Source organism: Acipenser ruthenus, chromosome 1 (genome assembly GCF_902713425.1).
Source record: "Acipenser ruthenus chromosome 1, fAciRut3.2 maternal haplotype, whole genome shotgun sequence".
In the NCBI taxonomy this organism is placed as follows: domain Eukaryota; kingdom Metazoa; phylum Chordata; class Actinopteri; order Acipenseriformes; family Acipenseridae; genus Acipenser; species Acipenser ruthenus.
Window position 1 is genome coordinate 89706141 of NC_081189.1, and position 18977 is coordinate 89725117.

At 43.5% G+C, this 18977-nt stretch overlaps 1 protein-coding gene across 1 annotated transcript in view; it reads right to left on the reverse strand.

Moving 5' to 3' along the window:
• The window catches only part of stra6l (STRA6-like), a 34082-nt gene extending 18246 nt beyond the window's left edge, over window positions 1–15836 (reverse strand). Inside the window, exons 1-2 of the mRNA XM_059031866.1 lie at window positions 15721–15836; window positions 7446–7518 (exon numbers count right to left, since the gene is read on the reverse strand). Coding sequence (XP_058887849.1) covers window positions 7446–7518; window positions 15721–15743 — 96 coding nt within the window. The 5' untranslated portion in view covers window positions 15744–15836. The remainder of the gene's footprint in view (window positions 1–7445; window positions 7519–15720) is intronic.
• Window positions 15837–18977: the final 3141 nt, after the last annotated feature.

Here is an 18977-nt window from a genome sequence, read left to right on the forward strand (position 1 = left end):
TGCAGTCTTAATAGATATGAGCTTCATATCCACGCTGTGGAGAGGCTCAAATGGTGCCTTGGTAAGGGCTTCTAGCACCACATCAAGGCTCCAAGACGGTAAACTGGTCGTTCTTGGAGGCCGCAAGCGTCTTGCGCCTTTCAGAAACTGAGATGCCAAAAAATGGCAACCAGGTGATAAACCGTCAATGCGTACATGACAAGCCGAAATGGCGGCTAAATACACTTTAAGTGTAGAAGGAGATTTCCCTTCATCCAGCAGTTTCTGCAGAAACTGCAATATTACTGCCATAGGACAGGAGACTGGGTCGTGGCTCTCAGCCAGACACCAACTCTGAAACAACTGCCACTTATACGCATACTGCGACCTAGTAGAGGGCGCTCTCGCACTCTGGATGGTCGATATAACTGCAGTCGAAAGCCCTAAGGCTGACAGGCGCTCCCGCTCAGGGGCCAAGCCCATAACTGCATGAGTTTGGGGTTCGGATGCCAAAGCTCTCCTTGAGCTTGGGACAACAGGTCCGCCCGCAGAGGGAGCTCCCTCGGGCGGCCGTGCAGTAATTGCACTAGACTCGGGAACCATATTCTCCGAGGCCACCGAGGAGCGATCAGAATCACTGTCGCTCGCTCTACCCTGACCTTCTCCAAGAAGGCGGGGAGCATCGGAATCGGTGGAAAGGCATACAGGAGCCCTGGCGGCCATTCGTGAGCCAGTGCATCCACCCCCAGGGGGCTGTCGAGGTCCTTCACCGAGAACCATAGAGGACAGTGCGTGGTCTCTCGCGAAGCGAAGAGATCGACTTGCGCTGTGCCGAACCATTCCCAGATGCGCTCTACCACCCGAGGGTGAAGACGCCATTCGCCCGCAAGAGGACCTCCTCTGGACAGGAGATCCGCTGCGTAATTGACTCTGCCCGGCAGATGAACTGCACGCAGAGAGGCTAAACGCGGTTGAGCCCAGAGCAACAGCCGCGTTACCATCCGGTGAAGACCGGGGGACCGCAATCCGCCCTGGCGATTGATATACGCCACTACTGTGGTGTTGTCTGACCGCACTAACACGTGCTTGTCTAGAAGCACTGGCAAGAAGTGCCGAAGGGCGAGGTCCACTGCTCTGAGTTCCAGAGCGTTGATGTGGGCTGACCTCCAGGGTCCTGACCACACTCCACGGGTCCCTGTCCCGTTCCAGACTGCTCCCCAACCTTGGTTGGAAGCGTCGGTTGTGATAACTTCCCTTCGGAAGATGGGACCCAAGCGCACGCCCTGGCGGATGTTCGACTGAACTTTCCACCAGCGTAATGCCTCCCAGCAGGTTCGGGATACCCTCAACCTGCGGTGCTTGTCTCTCCGCGGGTGCAACGCGAAGGCATTGAACCAGGCCTGCAGAGGTCTCTGGTGTAGTAAGCCCAAAGGAAGGGCTTGCGAGGCGGCAGCCATCAACCCCAGCATGCGCTGACAGAGCTCCATGCTGACTGTTTCTCTCAACCTGAATAGGGAGAGACACCGCTCTAATGAGGCAACTCTTTGTGTCGATAGGGTCGCTTCCATGGACACTGAGTCCAGATGCAGACCCAAAAACTCGGTCTGTTGGCTGGGCACGAGGCGGCTCTTGTCTGGATTGACCTTCAGACCTAGCCGCTGGAGATGGTCTGTAACCATCACTGTGTGCTGTGCCAGCTGCTCCTTTGACTGCGCGCAGACGAGCCAGTCGTCCAGATAGTTCAGCAGTCGGACGCCTTGAGCCCGCAAAGGAGCTAAAATGGCGTCCATACACTTCGAAAAGGTTCGAGGAGCTAGAGACAGGCCGAATGGCAGGACGCAAAACTCGTAGACCCTGCTCTGGAATGCGAATCGTAGATACTTCCTGTGACCCGGACAGATGGGAACGTGAAAGTACGCATCTGTCAGATCTATGGTGGTAAACCAGTCGTCCTGCCGGATAGACTGGACAATGTGCCTGTGCGTGAGCATCTTGAACGACAACACCCGTAGGTATTTGTTCAGTACACGCAGGTCTAGAATAGGGCGGAGCCCGCCGTCCTTCTTTGGCACAAGGAAGTATTTGGAGTAGAACCCCTGGTCGGTCAGAGCAGGGTCTACTAGTTGAATGGCACGCTTCCTGAGCAATGCCTGTATTTCCACATTCAGAGCTGAGGACTGAACCACGTCCTTCACCACAGTTACCACCACCCCCCTGAAGGGGGGGGGTTTTAACCGGAACTGAAGGGTGTACCCGGTGAGTATAGTTTTGCGCACCCAGATATCGCTGGTGCATTGTTGCCAAAACAGAAGCTGTGGAACAGTATAGGGTTGGGTTAATGGCTGCCTGGTTTTCTCAGGGCTGCTTAGGCTTCGCTCGCTCACGAGGGGCCTGGCCAGCGCCACGAGGGCGTGGTCTGCCGCCTCCTCTAGGTCGCCACCCTGTGCGCTGCGGTCGTCCCCTTGGGATTTGGCCACGCGCTGCTGTATCCGCCGGGGAGGTCTTAGTACCCCCTGGACGCGGCTGGTGTTGCGGTGGTGCTCTACGCCACTGATGTTCTTGTGGGCGTTTGACCTGGAAAGGCCTACGCGGCCATATCGTAGCCAACTGCTGTGATGCCTCTCTAGCCTTAGCTGAGCTTTGCAACATCTCTTCCACCGCTGGGCCAAATGTGTGCCCCGGTGTAATTGGGGCATCCAACAAGGGAGCTTTGTCATGCTCCTGGACTCTCGCCTGCGAGAGCCAGAGCTGTCGTCTGGCCACCACCAGAGACGCGATGCTCCTGCCCTGGGCCCGCGCGTTAAGCTGGGCTAGCTTGACCAGCAGCTGGGCAACTAGCCCCAACTCTGCTCTCAGAGACACCGAAGGGTAGTCTGGGAGATCCTTTATTAGCGCAGCCTGATAAACTGAGAGGAGGCTGGCCAGATTGGACAGCCTAACTGCCTCTGTAGCCGCCGAATAGCCCTTCTTGAGGTGCACCTCGGTGATCCTGCACTGCTTGTTAGGACAGGTGGGGTCTTTCACCAACCCAGAGAGTGTTGGTGACTTCACCAACGCTGCGAACGCAGCGCCAACTGGCGGAAATGACGCCAGACCCGCTTCACTCGCACCTTGCATGGTAAAGGCAGCCGCCTTACGCGAGGTTGCCGGGGCGGAGGCTGGAGTCCCCCAAGTGGACTGCACCTCCTTAACAAAGTCTGGGAAGGCCGGAAGCGTCCTAGACTGCTGGCCCTGTGCCAAAGGCGACTCAAAAAGAGAGCGCCTAGGCTCTTCAGTGGCAGGCCATTCTAAGCCCAGGTGGCGAGTCGCCCGCTCTACTAGGGACCATAAAGAGTCATCCACGCCTACCTCCATCTCAGACTCTGAGTGGTGGGACGTGAGCTCTGCCTCCACACTATCCTCTCCGTGGAGAGGCTCACCCTCTGATGCATCTCGAGAGATAGCATCCACGTCCCATGCGTCCTGTTGCGCAACTGGAACGGACAGGGGTTGTGGTAGGATGATCGGCTGGTTGACAGCCGGTCTGACTGGCTCCTCTGCGGCCCGAGCTGTGGCCAGGGACATGAGCAACGATTGCTGCCCCATCATAAGGTCCATAAACTGAGACATCTTACTAGTAAGCTCAGTTACACCACCTCGCCTGTCGCGACGAGGAGAACGGGAACGTCCTCTCCTTCGGGGCGATCTAGAGCGGGATCTCGAGATCTGACGGGGGCGTTCGCCGCGAGAAGGGCCTCGCCTTACAGAAAGGCTGTGGGAGCGGTCTCTCTTACGCCTAACGTCAGGAGATCGTTGACCAGGGGTAACCTGGGAAGGCGAACTCCTGGAAAAAGGCAGCTTCGCTGGCGGGGAAGCCAAAGAAGGCTGCGGGGCGGAAAGGGTGTGTGACGACCCAGATGAAGGGGAGCGATCCCCGACTGCTCTCCTCGCCCTACGACGCAGAGTGCGCGTCTGAAAACTTGCACATAACGTGCAAAAGGCTTTGTCTGCCAAAGCAGATGCCGCATGCTCCGGCCCCAGACAGGACACGCAGTCCTCATGCGGGTCATTAGCCGGTAACTTCGTCCCACAGGTGACACAGCGGTGAAATGACATGGTGCAGCACGTTGTATGCCCAAGCGAACCGTGCCAGTAATAGGAGCGCCGAGCGTTAAGCACTGAGCACCAAGCGAACAGCTTTAAGGTGCGTTGAGGCGCGTGCACCAAGCACTGAAGACAAACGTCGAGTGCGTGCACTAAGGCACTGAGCGTCGAGGTGCGTGCACCAAAGGTGCGTGCACCGAGCACCGAGCGTCGAGGTGCGTGCACCGAGGCACCGAGCACCGAGCGTCGAGGTACGTGCACCGAGGCACCGAGCGTCGAGGTGCGTGCACCAAGGCACCGAGCACCGAGCGTCGAGGTGCGTACACCGAGGCACCGAGCGTCGAGGTGCGTGCACCGAGCACCGAGCGTCGAGGTGCGTGCACCGAGGCACCGAGCACCGAGCGTCGAGGTGCGTGCACCGAGGCACCGAGCGTCGAGGTGCGTGCACCGAGCACCGAGCGTCGAGGTGCGTGCACCGAGGCACCGAGCACCGAGCGTCGAGGTGCGTGCACCGAGGCACCGAGCACCGAGCGTCGAGGTGCGTGCACCGAGCACCGAGCGTCGAGGTGCGTGCACCGAGGCACCGAGCACCGAGCGTCGAGGTGCGTGCACCGAGCACCGAGCGTCGAGGTGCGTGCACCGAGGCACCGAGCACCGAGCGTCGAGGTGCGTGCACCGAGGCACCGAGCGTCAAGGTGCGTGCACCGAGGCACCGAGCACCGAGCGTCGAGGTGCGTGCACCGAGGCACCGAGCACCGAGCGTCGATGTGCGTGCACCGAGGCACCGAGCGTCGAGGTGCGTGCACCGAGCACCGAGCGTCGAGGTGCGTGCACCGAGGCACCGAGCGTCGAGGTGCGTGCACAGGTGCGTTGCGTGCACTGAGCCCAAGCACTACGCGCCGAAGCGCTACACCAGGCGCCTAAGCGCTGACACCGAAAGCGCCGGAGCGCGTGTACTGCACCAGACGATCCACGTCAGCTGACCCGCAAAGCGGAGACGCTATGTGCTCTAGTACTGTGTCTGAGTCTCGAAAGACAAGGTGTTGTGCTGCTTATAAGGGCAACAGTTAATGCACTTGGTGGTCATCTTCCTTAGTACTGTATGGGAAAAAAACTTTTTTTTTTTTTTTTTTTTTTTTGTTTTGTTTTGTTTGGACGCTGCAGCAGACACTACGTATAGTGTAGAACAGTGGGGCTATACTCAATAGCAGCCACGTGGCGGTAGAACGCGCCGCGGTGGGGGGGGAGACTGCAATGCAGGTCTGCACGCACACACACACACACACGCGGTCTAGCCTAAGCAAGACCGAGGCTGCAAAAATGCGCGTGGCCTAAGGCCAACGCAACACGCGTCCCAAACAATATACAAAAAAGAATATATATAACAATATATATACACACAAAAAACCCAAATAATAAATATAATATAATTATATATTATAATAATAACAAAGAAAAGGAAGACGGGAGACCACGAAGACGCGATGCCGAAGCAAAGCGAAAGGAAAAATATATATTAACAAGAATATATAAATCCTAAAACACAGTAACTGAAATAAACTCAGAGAAGGGATAATTAACCAGCTTCTCAAGCGTAAAGCTTATCGAGTACAATCAGTTAACAAGCTCGCTCTGTTATCTATTACCTACCGTACCAAGGCTGAAGACAAAAGAGGAAGTGCATCCCCACGCGCGCAGTTAAGTAAGCTCCCAGGGGGGCGGGCTTACACTGCAGCTGGCGTGGGGGCCTATCGGCAGCTTTGCTATAAAAGCTCAGCCTACCGGTGCTGCCTGACGGCAATATCTCATGTTGATGGTTATTTTCGACTTGAAAGGGAACAAACATTTCTCCAGGTCTCAGGGGTTTCGTTATAATGAAGTTAGACTGTATATACTGATACACAATAAAAACGCAGTAGCTTATTGGGCACATACATAACGTTATTTACATTTTAAATAGTGAGCAGATAGGTTTGTCGATTCAAGCTCAAGTCATGTGATTTCATAAAAACGCCAGGTGCTCAGTGGTTGGTATTTGAGTTGAGTTAAAATTGCCAAAACGAGTTGATAAAGAATCTATATAAATAGCCATTCAAAAAGACATTATTTTACTTAATGCAAGAATAGCAAAAGATACGACCGTGCCCCGCTTAAGTAATGAAGATCACCTGGCTGCTATCGCGGCATGATTGAACTAAGACGGCCTGTCTGTGGGCCAGAGAACATCTTTCAAGACTTTAAAGACAACTTCACATTAATCAACATTTAAACTATATTTAAAATAAAACAGTAAATACATGATAAAAGTACACTTGCATGCTGAATACAGTAATTACATGCCCTTTCTCTTCTAAAACATATCCAGCGTAGATTGCTTCATATTTTTCATGCTTTTCTCAATGCACGCTGTTTCAATCTTGTTACCTCTTCACGCCTGTTGCAGTTTGTGTGAAGATGGCAACGGTTGCATACGTCACACATGATTCGCACTATAGGTCATCTATGAATCAGCGTGATCTTCAAATTAGCCTACCAAGGTGTTTTCCCTGAGAGAATAACACATTCACACTGGAGAGTTCAGTGTCAGTCACTACCGAGATCGTTTTATCCAGGTAGGTTTTGTAAAAGTGATCGTTCTAATAGGGCTAATTTCCATTAAAAAAAATGGTTCTTGCTGCTTGGATCGTTAAAAATGGGGGGTTGTTATAAGAAGGGTTTGTTATAGTGAAGTTAGACGTATATGTTGGGGACAGGGCAAAGATAAATGTGTTGTATTTAAATGTATTGTTTGGAAGGAGGAACAAAAGAGACGTGACAAATTGAAAGGAAAAACAAAGCAGCACGGTACTTGTTGGTGTCAGTTTGGCGTTCGAGATTTGCTTTTGTTTAAACTGTTCACAACTCCATTTCACTTGTATGGCCTCCACAAGTACAATACAAAACAAGTAATAGTTTTCCCTTGTATTACAGTACTAAAAAAAACCTTTACCATACAAGATAACAAATCAAATAGCTGTACAGCAAAACCGGTATACAACAGAAGTCCCTTATCCTTTTACTATAGAACTACCTGCTATAGAATTGACGCATGGGCACTCAATGAAGGACAAGGTAAACTATCTGTAGTAAGATTCTAAAGTCCTATTAGTTTTCAGATTACATCTACCTGTAGGATGATGACAGCTCTATTCAGAACCTGATTGGCTGAGCCAATTTGTAAGGTTTATAATCCTGTGAAACCCATTTATCCTGCCAGAAACCTTGAAAAAGATTGTGATTAAAACATTGGCTTGCAATGCCAATGACCTCACACCCGTAAGTTAACTCTGGAGAAATATTTTCTGTGTAGGATTTGCATGAATCGAAAGAGTTTTGATACTTACTGCAGGGATAAGGGAAAAGTGTAGAAAGAGGTCCATATCAATGTCACTGTCGCAGGTCTCATTTTGAAAGGACCTAAGGGTGGAACACAAATTAAATGTCTTGATAAATAAGCTTGATAACCAAATACCTTTAAAAAACATGTTCTGAGGGGCTCCCGAGTGGCGCATCCAGTAAAGGCACTCTGTGCGCCCTATAGCCTGGAAATCGCTGGTTCGGGTCCAGGCTATTCCACTGCCAGCCGTGAGTGGGAGTTCCCAGGGGGTGGCGCACAATTGGCCGAGCGGCACCCGGGGGGAGGGAGGGTTAGGTCGGTCAGGGTGTCCTCGGCTCACCACGCACCAGCGAACCCTGTAGACTGGCCAGGTGCTTGCGGGCCTGCCTGCAAGCAGCCCAGAGCTGCGTGGTCTTCTGACGCTGCAGCTTTGAAGGTAGCTGCATGGCGGGCCTGCAGAGTGAAAAGAACGGCTGACAGCACATGTTTTCGTCTTTCCCGAGTCAGCGCGGTGGTTGCAGCGGTGAGCCAGGCTTAAAAAGAATTGAGCATTTCAAATTGGGAGAAAATGGGGTAAAAAAAAAAAAAAAATGGTGATTCCAAATTTAAAACAAATAAAAATAAATAATAATGTTCTTATCTTTTCTTATAATAATAATAGCATGTACTCATTACATCTATATGACACTATAGATTTCAAATGTATATTATATGGTCTGAATTCACAGTCCTGGCTTGTAATTCACGTTTCTGATCAGAAATGTGAATTAAGAAGGATTGGCTGTAGTGGAATGGCCTTTTTTGGCTGTTGGGGAAATTTGAACCCTAAGGGTGATCAGTGTTCAGTGTGCTTCAATGTTAGTTGCCAACACTGTTCTTCCCTGTTAATGAATGTAATCAATAGTTTCTAAAAATTAGATGATGAGTGTTCTAAAACAAAAAGGTGGCATTTTCTGTCTGTTATTGTTGGGGTATCCTATCTGTACATTGCTCTCAGGAGAGTTATACCACTTAATCATTTTTGGATGCTGCCTACAGGGTATAGTGCTGCACAACATTACTCCACCTAAAAAAGAAACTGTTGCCACTGACATGGTTTTACTATGGCTATTGTTTTCTATGTGTGTAGAGACAATTACGGTATCAGCACACCTCAAAAGAATTTTTGAGGCCATGTGGTATTCACAAAGCAAAATATATTGGGGTGTTTAACTAGTTCAAGTGGTGGGCAATGTAATTGTGGGAACATCCCTGTTAGACCAGATATGAATGCAACATGACTTATAACACACCCGGGGCGTGTGGATATTATATCCCACACCCTGTCGTGCCTTATTTCTTACATCTATCGCAAGCAGCATCAATTATGTATAAATGAACAACGTGTATTTTTATTTTTATTGAAATTACAAAAACATGATTACTGTTCTATATAACATATTTTTAAACTACATGTGAATGTTTTATTCCATTTATATGGATTACCTGTAAATTACTAGGATTTTCAATCAAATATAAACTAGTAGCTATGGTAACGTCATCAGTAAATTATGTAAATTACTACCATCGAAGATTCGAATCTTCCTTCGGTAATGTGTTCTGAACCTTCGAAGGTCAAAATGTACCCTTCATTGAAGCTCTAGTAATGAGACGAGCTTGTTTATTTTTTGCAGAAATTAAGTGTAATGTTATTACAGTACAGTATTAAAAACCAAATGCGTTATATTGCCTCGTTATTGACAAAAGTAATATTATTACAGTAACGTGTTACTGTTATTACAGTAGCGAGCTACCCCAATTGATTAGAAGAGATTATCCCCTGAACAGAATGAGGGAAGCAATCTAGTACACCATTACAAGTATGTGTACCATTCATAGTATTCCGCATTTTCGGTTTTTATCTTTTTAAAAAATGCTGGGAGTTTACTTTACAAATATTAAAAATAGGGAAAAAATTGTTTTTAATTGAAACATCATAAAAACGAGGGAAAAAATCAGTTTACACAATTTACATGTGGAATATGATGTGTAGTATTTCTGGTTTCTGATTTTTAATGTCACTGGCATTTAAGATGAAGCAGAATCTGTGCAAGTTGAGGCCACATTTTCCAAGTTAGCTGGTACTTTGCAACCATGTGGACAATCCTGTTCTAACGGAAATGGTATCTACAGAAGGTATAAACATGACATCAGCACAAAACAAGCCCGGTTTATTCGCCTTTAAATCATAAAAAGAAAAAATGGACATAACTGGACCATTTTCTGTCAAATGTTTACAATTAAGATTGTTGGCGTTAGGCAGTGTTTTCGCTAATGGACAGTACTGTCGAATGGAGTCACCAACATACACCTCTGCAATAAATAGTGGCCGTCCAGCAAAGCACAGCGCTCTGACAACCCCATTAACATAGTCATTCTGCGCTCTCTTTTATTAAAGCGCATGTAAAAGCCGCAGAAATTGATTGCTTGTCTCTCAAATCACTTTCTTGTTTTAGTTTAATGTCACTTATTTTTCAGTATATTCTTTTATTCTGTCAGCGTGAACATGTACCTCAACACAGCAGTATTTGCAACGCTATGCATCCTCTGCCTTATCTGGCCCACTTCTGCTATTTGGCTTTTTGTATACTTTGAAACATTTGTTTTCTTTTGAATATTCGTGTAAGCAGCCGTTGTGTGTGCTGATGCACCAGGGAGGCAAAATAAGCTGATCCCTGGACCCAGCATTACACTTCAGCCATTAACGCCAGACAGAAGGATATCTACATCATCATATGGAAGAAAACGTAAATGGATGGAGACACATATGGATCACATTAGTTTACTGTAAAGCTACGTCTTAGTTGGTGCTTATCTTGGCGAGAGCCGAGTTCAAATCAGCATGAAGTTTTAACATCTGCTCTCGTGTAATGGAAATCATATACACACACACACACACATATATATATATTGTGAAAGATTTCATTTGTTTCCAAGGTCCGATTGCCCTTTTCAGCAGACCCAGAAACAGAAATTAAAGTTTTAAGCACTTTCGTGCTGTTTTTTTTTATTTACAGAAAAACAAAAAAATAAATAAACTAAAACCTAACTTCCCACAGAGTTCTAACTACACTTTTTCTCTCCCGTTTCTCACTACATCAGACGGCAAAGCCGTTTCCGATAACAAAACACTTTTTACACGTTATTTCACACACAAAAGGTTTACACAGTACCGTGTTCTGTTACCCACAACCTCTTGATTTTATATATATATATATATGTGTATATATATATATATATATATATATATATATATATATATATATATATATATATATATATATATATAATCAGCCCCATTATTATACATGACTTTATAATCTACACAAACCATCTTGCATTAAAATATTAAACACATTTACACAATCGTGCCATTTTTATTCTTTACACAAAAAATAAAATCGACATAATTATTATTATTTGTTTATTTAGCAGACGCCTTTATCCAAGGCGACTTACAGAGACTAGGGTGTGTGAACTATGCATCAGCTGCAGAGTCACTTACAATTACGTCTCACCCGAAAGACGGAGCACAAGGAGGTTAAGTGACTTGCTCAGGGTCACACAATGAGTCAGTGGCTGAGGTGGGATTTGAACCGGGGACCTCCTGGATACAAGCCCGTTTCTTTAACCACTGGACCACACAGGTTACAAAAACAAGTTGTAAAACTTGCGTCGCCATCTTGACAGGAAATCTCTATCCCACAATACCTCTGGTTACAACTATGAGCCGTGCCACAAACCTGGTTCACTGGTTCAATGGACCTATGACCACATCACGAAAACACACAATCAGATGACCTGACGACCTGGTCATAGTGTGAAAACGCGCCACAGGATGCAATGTAGGGCTGACTGTAGTATGGCAGATGTAATTGGTTGGTTCAAGATGGCGGACGAGATGGATTGGAGGTAATTTAGTGGTCAAAATGAGAGGTCTAATATTATGCATCTAAACAATTTACCTGTCTCTTTCTACTGAATTTCTATCCTTAAAGTTGAAGGCGTTCTGGGTGTTATTTAAATACACTATTTTCTCATCTGTGGAGGTTAATTTACTGTTTGAACTTGATCTTGATTTTTCATTTGAATTTCAAAATGGATAAAAAAACTCTAACAAAAGATCTGTTAAGCAAGCTATAATGTACAGTGTTTCACATTCCTCAACCAAAACTAAAGTGCCTCTGGGCATAGAAGATAATATCTGTCTTGCCACTGCATTAAATACGCAAACATGCTTCAGACTTCAGAGACTGGTGATAATACTGAGTTGATGGCGGCACCACTACCTGTTACTCCTTTGTGATAGAAAAATAATAGAATAATCACACGAAGAGTTCTAATCTAATGTGTTTGGGTGATCTCTGTGATTTGTATAACCTGAATTATGATATTATATGAAGTTTGACGTTAACATAGTATTAAATTTACTCTGGAATGTGGCCAAGGAGCAGTAACCTTGTCCAGAGAAGAGTGCATGAGTCAACGACATGAGAATAGGACACTGTCTCAAATGATAAAGATACAAAGAATATTTTGAGACAGCGACAATTCCTCTTTTCTCCCAAGTCACTTAGCTAATATTACCAAATATGGATTGTTATTCTTGTATTAGGGGAATCAACTTTGTGGGGCCTGATAGATACTCTCCATAGCAACTAAAAAAATCAACCAATCAGAAAAGTCGGTAGACAACAGTATCAAGGATACCACAAGGTTGGTTCGAGCTGACTAAGGAAGATAAGAATTACCACAAGTCATGAACTCTGTGCAAAAACTGATTATATAAGGAACTGTTTGACTTAGTGTATTTTGAGCTTCTTTACGGTTGCTTGCAGAGTCTGCGACACTCTGTTGAATGCTCCAGTTTGCAAACTAAATAAAATCAGTTGCTCCTACTTGTCTCTGCTGATTTGTCCTTACCACAGGTGTACCTGAATGAGGCAGGTGTAATTTTCCACGACACCTTCCAAAAGCACAGATGCAAAAAAAGGTTAGATTCAGTTAGGATACCACTTCCATTGAAAAGATGAGCAATATTGACTCACTTGTTGCAGCTATCAAAAACCTACCACACAAAGTGAGATTTAACTTTCAATAAGATTGTGTTACTGGAATCAAGGAATTAAACACAGAAAACAACATCGGGGCCTTGTCTAGGTCTGTTCAACTTCTGATTTCTGAAATCTCAAATCAGAACAACAAAATCTCTGCCTGTGAATCACAAATGGAGCTCCAGAAAAATGAGACTGGTAATCTGAAACAACGCATTGCTGAATTGGAACGCTACAAACGCCGATGGGATCTAAGATTGAAAGGTGTAAAGGAATCTCCAGGTGAAAATGTGCTATTAGTACTGTGAATATACTGAAGAATATGGCGCCTGAAATTGCTGATCAGATAAAAGAAGGAGTTGACACCATTCACAGAATAGGACATCTTCGGGACGACGGAAGACCTCAGCCTATAATTATTCAATTTGTGAGACGCACTCTGTGGGATCAGTGTTGTAGAGCTGCCAGGTCCTGAGTATCTGAATGATCAAAAGCTGCGAATCTGTGAAGACTTGACTCCCGAGTACAGAGCAACACGGATGAACTATGGCCCTTGGTTAAGAAAGCCAGGGAAGAAGAAAAACGTGCATCCTTCAGGTGACCTTTCGCTTACATTAATGGGAAGAACATTTGTGAACAGTTTGAACTTGAGTGAGTACCTTTGATAGATCGCTGTATATTCAAGGGACTTTGCTGTTTAAAGAAAAACATGTTTTTTCCTCTCATCTCCTTTCAGAAGGTGATACTTTATTTCCACTTAGGCTTGTATTTCTGATAAAGTTCATACTCTTTGTTCTTCGTTTTTTCTTTCTTTCTTTCATTTATTTTATTCTTCCTTTGTAATGACTTCTTTTAGTTATTGTAAAATGTTATCTCTTAATCGTGGACTGCTTTAAGGTTTCAGGAGTAACAGATTTGCGATAACTAAATAAATGAATACATAAATTCAATTAAGTTTTTTTAATTGGGGGGTTGACGATCATTTTTTCAGGTACTTTCACTTTTCTGTATATACAACTCCAAAATTATTCCACAGAATAGAACTTGACTCACACAAGCACGCAGGCAGCGACGCAACAGTCAGTCCATCAGCGTAACGCCCACAAAACCACCTGTTTTCTCGTTATCCAATGATCCAAATAAACATACAAAAACGTTTTATACAAGCGTCATCCCTCCTAGATACTGTATTAATAACAGAATTAAAGAAGTTTGTTTTAATATTTTACATAAGATTTACCCTATCAGCCTTGTGTAGCTTTTGTAATGGGGAAACAGAATCCATTGTACATTTATTTGTTTTGTGCTCTTTTACCAAAACATTCTGGTCAGGTGTTTGTCTGTTTATCTGTAATCATTTGAATGTCACTATTGATCTATAATCTGCAGATATAATTTGCTCTTTTAAACATAACAAAGATGTTCTATTCATTATTATTATTATTATTATTATTATTATTATTATTATTTATTTCTTAGCAGACGCCCTTATCCAGGGCGACTTACAATTGTTACAAGATATCACATTATACAAATATCACATTATTATTTTTTATTTTTTTTTTACATACAATTACCCATTTATACAGTTAGGTTTTTACTGGGGCAATCTAGGTAAAGTACCTTGCTCAAGGGTACAGCAGCAGTGTCCCCCACCTGGGATTGAACCCACGACCCTTTGGTCAAGAGTCCAGAGCCCTAACCACTACTCCACACTGCTGCCCCTACTATTCATAGTAGATTTAATAATACTTTTGGCAAAGTTTTACATTCACAAATCAAAAACTAAAAAAGTCCCGTTCTTGCACTTTCAGGTAGAATTAAATAATGATTTAAGATCTCTTTTGTTATGTAAAAACAGTAAAGCCTCAAAAACGGCCTCTTTTTTTTAAAAAAATATAATTTGATTTAACCCCTTATTACCATGTCAGAGTCAAAATAAAATAGCATTTTAATCAAAATATTATGTATTTCCTAGAAAATAGTACAGGGAAATATATTGATTAGTAGACAGAAAATCGGGTATAAACCAGTAAAAACTGTTCAGTTAAAACAAAATCCTGTAATTTTCCGGTCAAATTCGGAATAAACCGGAAATGCGGAACACTAACCATTCTGTATTTACTGTACTACCAAGCTTCAAAACACAAGGATCTGATTGTAATTAGAACAGATGGTCCTGTAGACCATGCAAACAATTAATGGTCCATCAATATTCAAATTGTGATAGTTAAAGTGCATCAGGCTGGAGATCAACAGTGAACATCAAGAAGAATCTCTGTTACCAGTGCCATCTGGTGGAAGAAGGAATTGGAAATGAAGAGTTCTAACCCTTTATACTCCAGAATAATTCTAGAACCCTTCTGTAAATTCCTTGGAAGTTTGCAAAAAAAAATGGATTCAAATAAACTCAAAAACCAAGAAAAATCTATAGTTACGATTTTTATTTTAAAATCGGTCAAATCATTCTTTCAAGTAACACCAAAACTGCTGAAATAAAGACATCGATTTCTTGTAACTTTTTATCCTTATCCACAAAAAAAGCAAAACTTGTGCTACAAAATTATTTGTTTTTGATATTTCTAGAAATTATAAATTTCCATTGGGGTATGTAAACTTTTGACTACAACTGTAATATATAAGCACAAAACTGCATTAGTGTGCTCTAGTTAATAGCTGAGTAATGTATTAGGTTATGTTTGCGTCTTTGAAAAATAAAATAATTATATGGATTACTTGTTTAATCATTATGATTATGAGTGTACACCATATATTTAAACGGTAATAGCTGATCTATTGGGGGTTGCCCACAAACATGTATGCTAAGAAAAGGGGGCGACATATGAAAAGACTCCAAAATCCAAGCCGAACTGGAAAAAACTCACAAAAATAGTAAAATATAGTCTTTTCTTAAATGACTTTGTTTAATGCTGACAGTAGGTGCAGAATTGCATAAACTGCATTATTCTCTTACACCCTAACATCCAGAAGAACACATCACTTAAGATAAATGCCAAACAAAAAATGCTGCATTGCTCTTTAAGTTTGCAAAATTTCTTTCCAAACAAAAACAATGAACCAGAAACAGTTTTATTAGGACTTATAAAACGTTGTACTTTCAGTAAACTACTACAACACTCTATATAGACTTTTAACAATGAAAATAAATGTATGGATGTCTCCTCTTACCCAGTTTGCTCTGTCTCCAACATCTTAGTCTGAGCATGGAAAGGTAAAAGAAATAGACAGCCCCTTCACTCTAGCTGACAATGTATGAAACTTTACAAAGAATGTGTCGTTACTCCCACAGCCTTGCACTATCACTGAAGAGAAAACCACATGAGCTACCTTTGACCAGTGCTATCAAATGTGACATCATCACAAGTCAATAACATTCTAGCCCAGTGTTCTGCATTAGTTATTGTATAATGGAAAAGCAAACAAAGCCTAAGACAAAGGTGAACAGAGGACCATTGTTAGGGTTTCTTTTAAGTATGAGTTTAGCATAACGAATCAGTGCACTGTATTAGAAGTTTACCGTTCTGTTACCGTGCCGATACTATGCATACACCATGCTTCACCATACTTGTGACTGATTTACCATGCTTGCCTATATATTTACATCTTATCAATAGGCTTTATCATACTTTACATGATTTACCAAATACTGCAGACCTGCCTAAATATGGTTGCCCAAATATTGAATTCAAGAATTTAAATTAAACCATTGCTGAATGTGAGCAGACACTTGTAATTACTCTTTGTGGGCCTCATTTATGAAAGGGCGTTAAACTTTATGGTGCGTGATAATTGCAATTACTGTTCATGTTCATGACTTCCGTATTTACTATTGCAATTGTATTCATTATCTCGCAAAATAGTGGGCTTATTATGGCGCTCACTGATTTTATTGTGCAACACTATGGTAATCAGAATGAATATGTGATGTGTATGGTAATGCATGATAATGTATTAAAATGAGGCACCCCGCTCTGAATAATGAGATGAGCTTCATTCACACCATATTTACTAAAGGGGGATAATCGTAGTGTGAGTGATAGTTAATTAACCACTGATAGGCGCACTAATTAAACCTATTTTTCTGGGCTGAAATCTATCTGGCATCCTGGAGGCATTACTTGCATACAGAGGCCCTATGAGTAGGATCCAAAGAGCTACAGAAAATGAATGAGTTATGAATTTGAAACTGAAGATTGTTTTACAACTTGAAATTTTGTGTTTGAAAAACTAACAAATATTTTCGCAAAATGGCTAAAACCGTCTGTTTGCCTCACGAAATTCAGCATTTACTTGCATTAAAGTTTTTATATAGAGCACTGAAAATTACCTGTAAGTAACAGGTTATATTACGCGTGAATAACCGTGAATGACATTCATTGCATTGGTACATATAATAGCGTGGTTGGCCAAAGAAGCTGTTCATTATAAAACAACTTCCTCCATTAGAATGTCTAACTCCTCTGAATGCAGTTTTTCACCAGGGAACGCAAACTAAAAGTGCATGCAGAGGAGTTAGAATTTTTTGTGGAGGAGGTTGTTTTAAATAAATACCTTGTTTGGTCAATGCCCTGGGTCACAGCCAAAGAGCCATAGACATGTTAAAAAAATGGACTGAGCTGAAAAGAAAAACTGAAGAGAAGATTTCTCAGAACTGCTCTGCGCAACACACACAGGAGGAAGACCAACCAGACAGGTGGAACCGACCAGCCTGGAAAAGAACATTGAGAACATCTTCTCCCCAGAACAACTAGAAGGTGTGCAGGGCGTCACTGACACCACGAGACGTAAAGATGACTCTCAACCAGGTAAGTTGCAAACCACTTCATTGCTTTTATAAAGTGTATTTCATAATTATGCAACATACAATACACTACAATACAATATAGGCACTTTTAAAGCTAAGCTTGGCACCCCTGCGGCAGAAGCAACCCTGGTGAAAAAATCCTATATAATTGCCTCTGCCGCAGGGGTGCCAAGCTGAGCTTTAAAAGCTGCCTGTTTGTCCTGTGTTGGTAATTTTGTTATTGTATGACTTACTCCTGTAATAAACAGATTTTTCAGTTTTTAGCTGCAAAAAAACAAGAGCTTCCGGGGGCCTATGCGGTCCCTGGACCACCGCTTAAAGTTGCTAAATTAGCCAGATAGTGTGCATGTAAATTAATGTGTTCTCTGTTAGTAATGGTACATTTAGATTTATGGTGCCCTTTTGTAAATCAGGCCCAATGTATTATAGCGAGCCGGTGGATCACTCGCGTTGCCACACAGCAATGGGAGAACCTGTTGTGACAGAGCCGCCATGACCCGGGCCGTACAGACAAGGCTCATTTGCATGAGTGGTAGAGCGGTGCATGCTGGGGAGGGGGGCACTGCTGTGATTAGTTGGTATAAAGTTGTTTTCATACCTGTTTTTGACTTGCCCTGTCCCCCTGTACCTGACCCATGTGTCTGTGGTTAAATTGTTGCTGCCACCGTACGTGTGTGTGAGAGTCAACCCCTGTCCGTGTGTTCCTCTGTGTGTTTCTCTGGCTTTCTGTCCTTTTTAAGGATTGTTTGAAATTGCCATTAAAGAGCTAAGCAAAAATGCTACAGTATTCTAAATGTGTAGTTCCCTCATATTGCACAAGGTGGGAGCAGAGAGACAAGCTGACAACTCGGGATGCCTGTTGCCTGGGACCTGCTACAATTAAACATTCTTGGAAAAAGTTCCCAGAGGCTCAACATTAAATGCAATGTCTTATTGTGCAATATTAGTTAACCATAACAGATCAAAAGAACACACATCAAGTAATTGCTTGTAGCACGCATTTGGCCGTTTAATAAAAAGCAACGTATTGGGAATTTTTACTTCTGCTTCAGAATTTTTACTTCTGCTTCAGAAAGTAAATGACCGCTTTGTAGTCTGTAATCCTTGATTGGGGGAAAAAAACAAACACATTTGCAGTTTTCCTCACCTTTGCCTGTACGATCGAATTGCTTCAATTTGCATGTGTACATGTTTTTACTGTATAGGTACCCAGCTATTCAAAGTTGATCACATGTTAAAGATAAATGGGTTTAGCAAATTTTAAAAGTGTTGTATTGAATCCCTCCAATGGAGATAACGATGCTTATTAAAAATAATTTTGCTGAACACGATTTACACTAGTGACGATGTAGCGAATTAAATGTAAAACAAATTCCATAGTAATTATTTAATTTGGACGTCACTTGTAGGCAAAAGTCCCATCTTCTGGAGGTCTTTTAATCCTAAAGGAGATGACACAGTGGGTTAATGCACTCCCTTTTATATTTGCATGGTCACAAACCACCACACGCACCAGCTGAACTGGTGCCAAGAACATTTGTTACACCCTGAAAGAATGGGATGGGATAGTAAAAGAGTATGAACTGCTCTCGCATCCCCTAGAACAGGGGGTGCACAACCT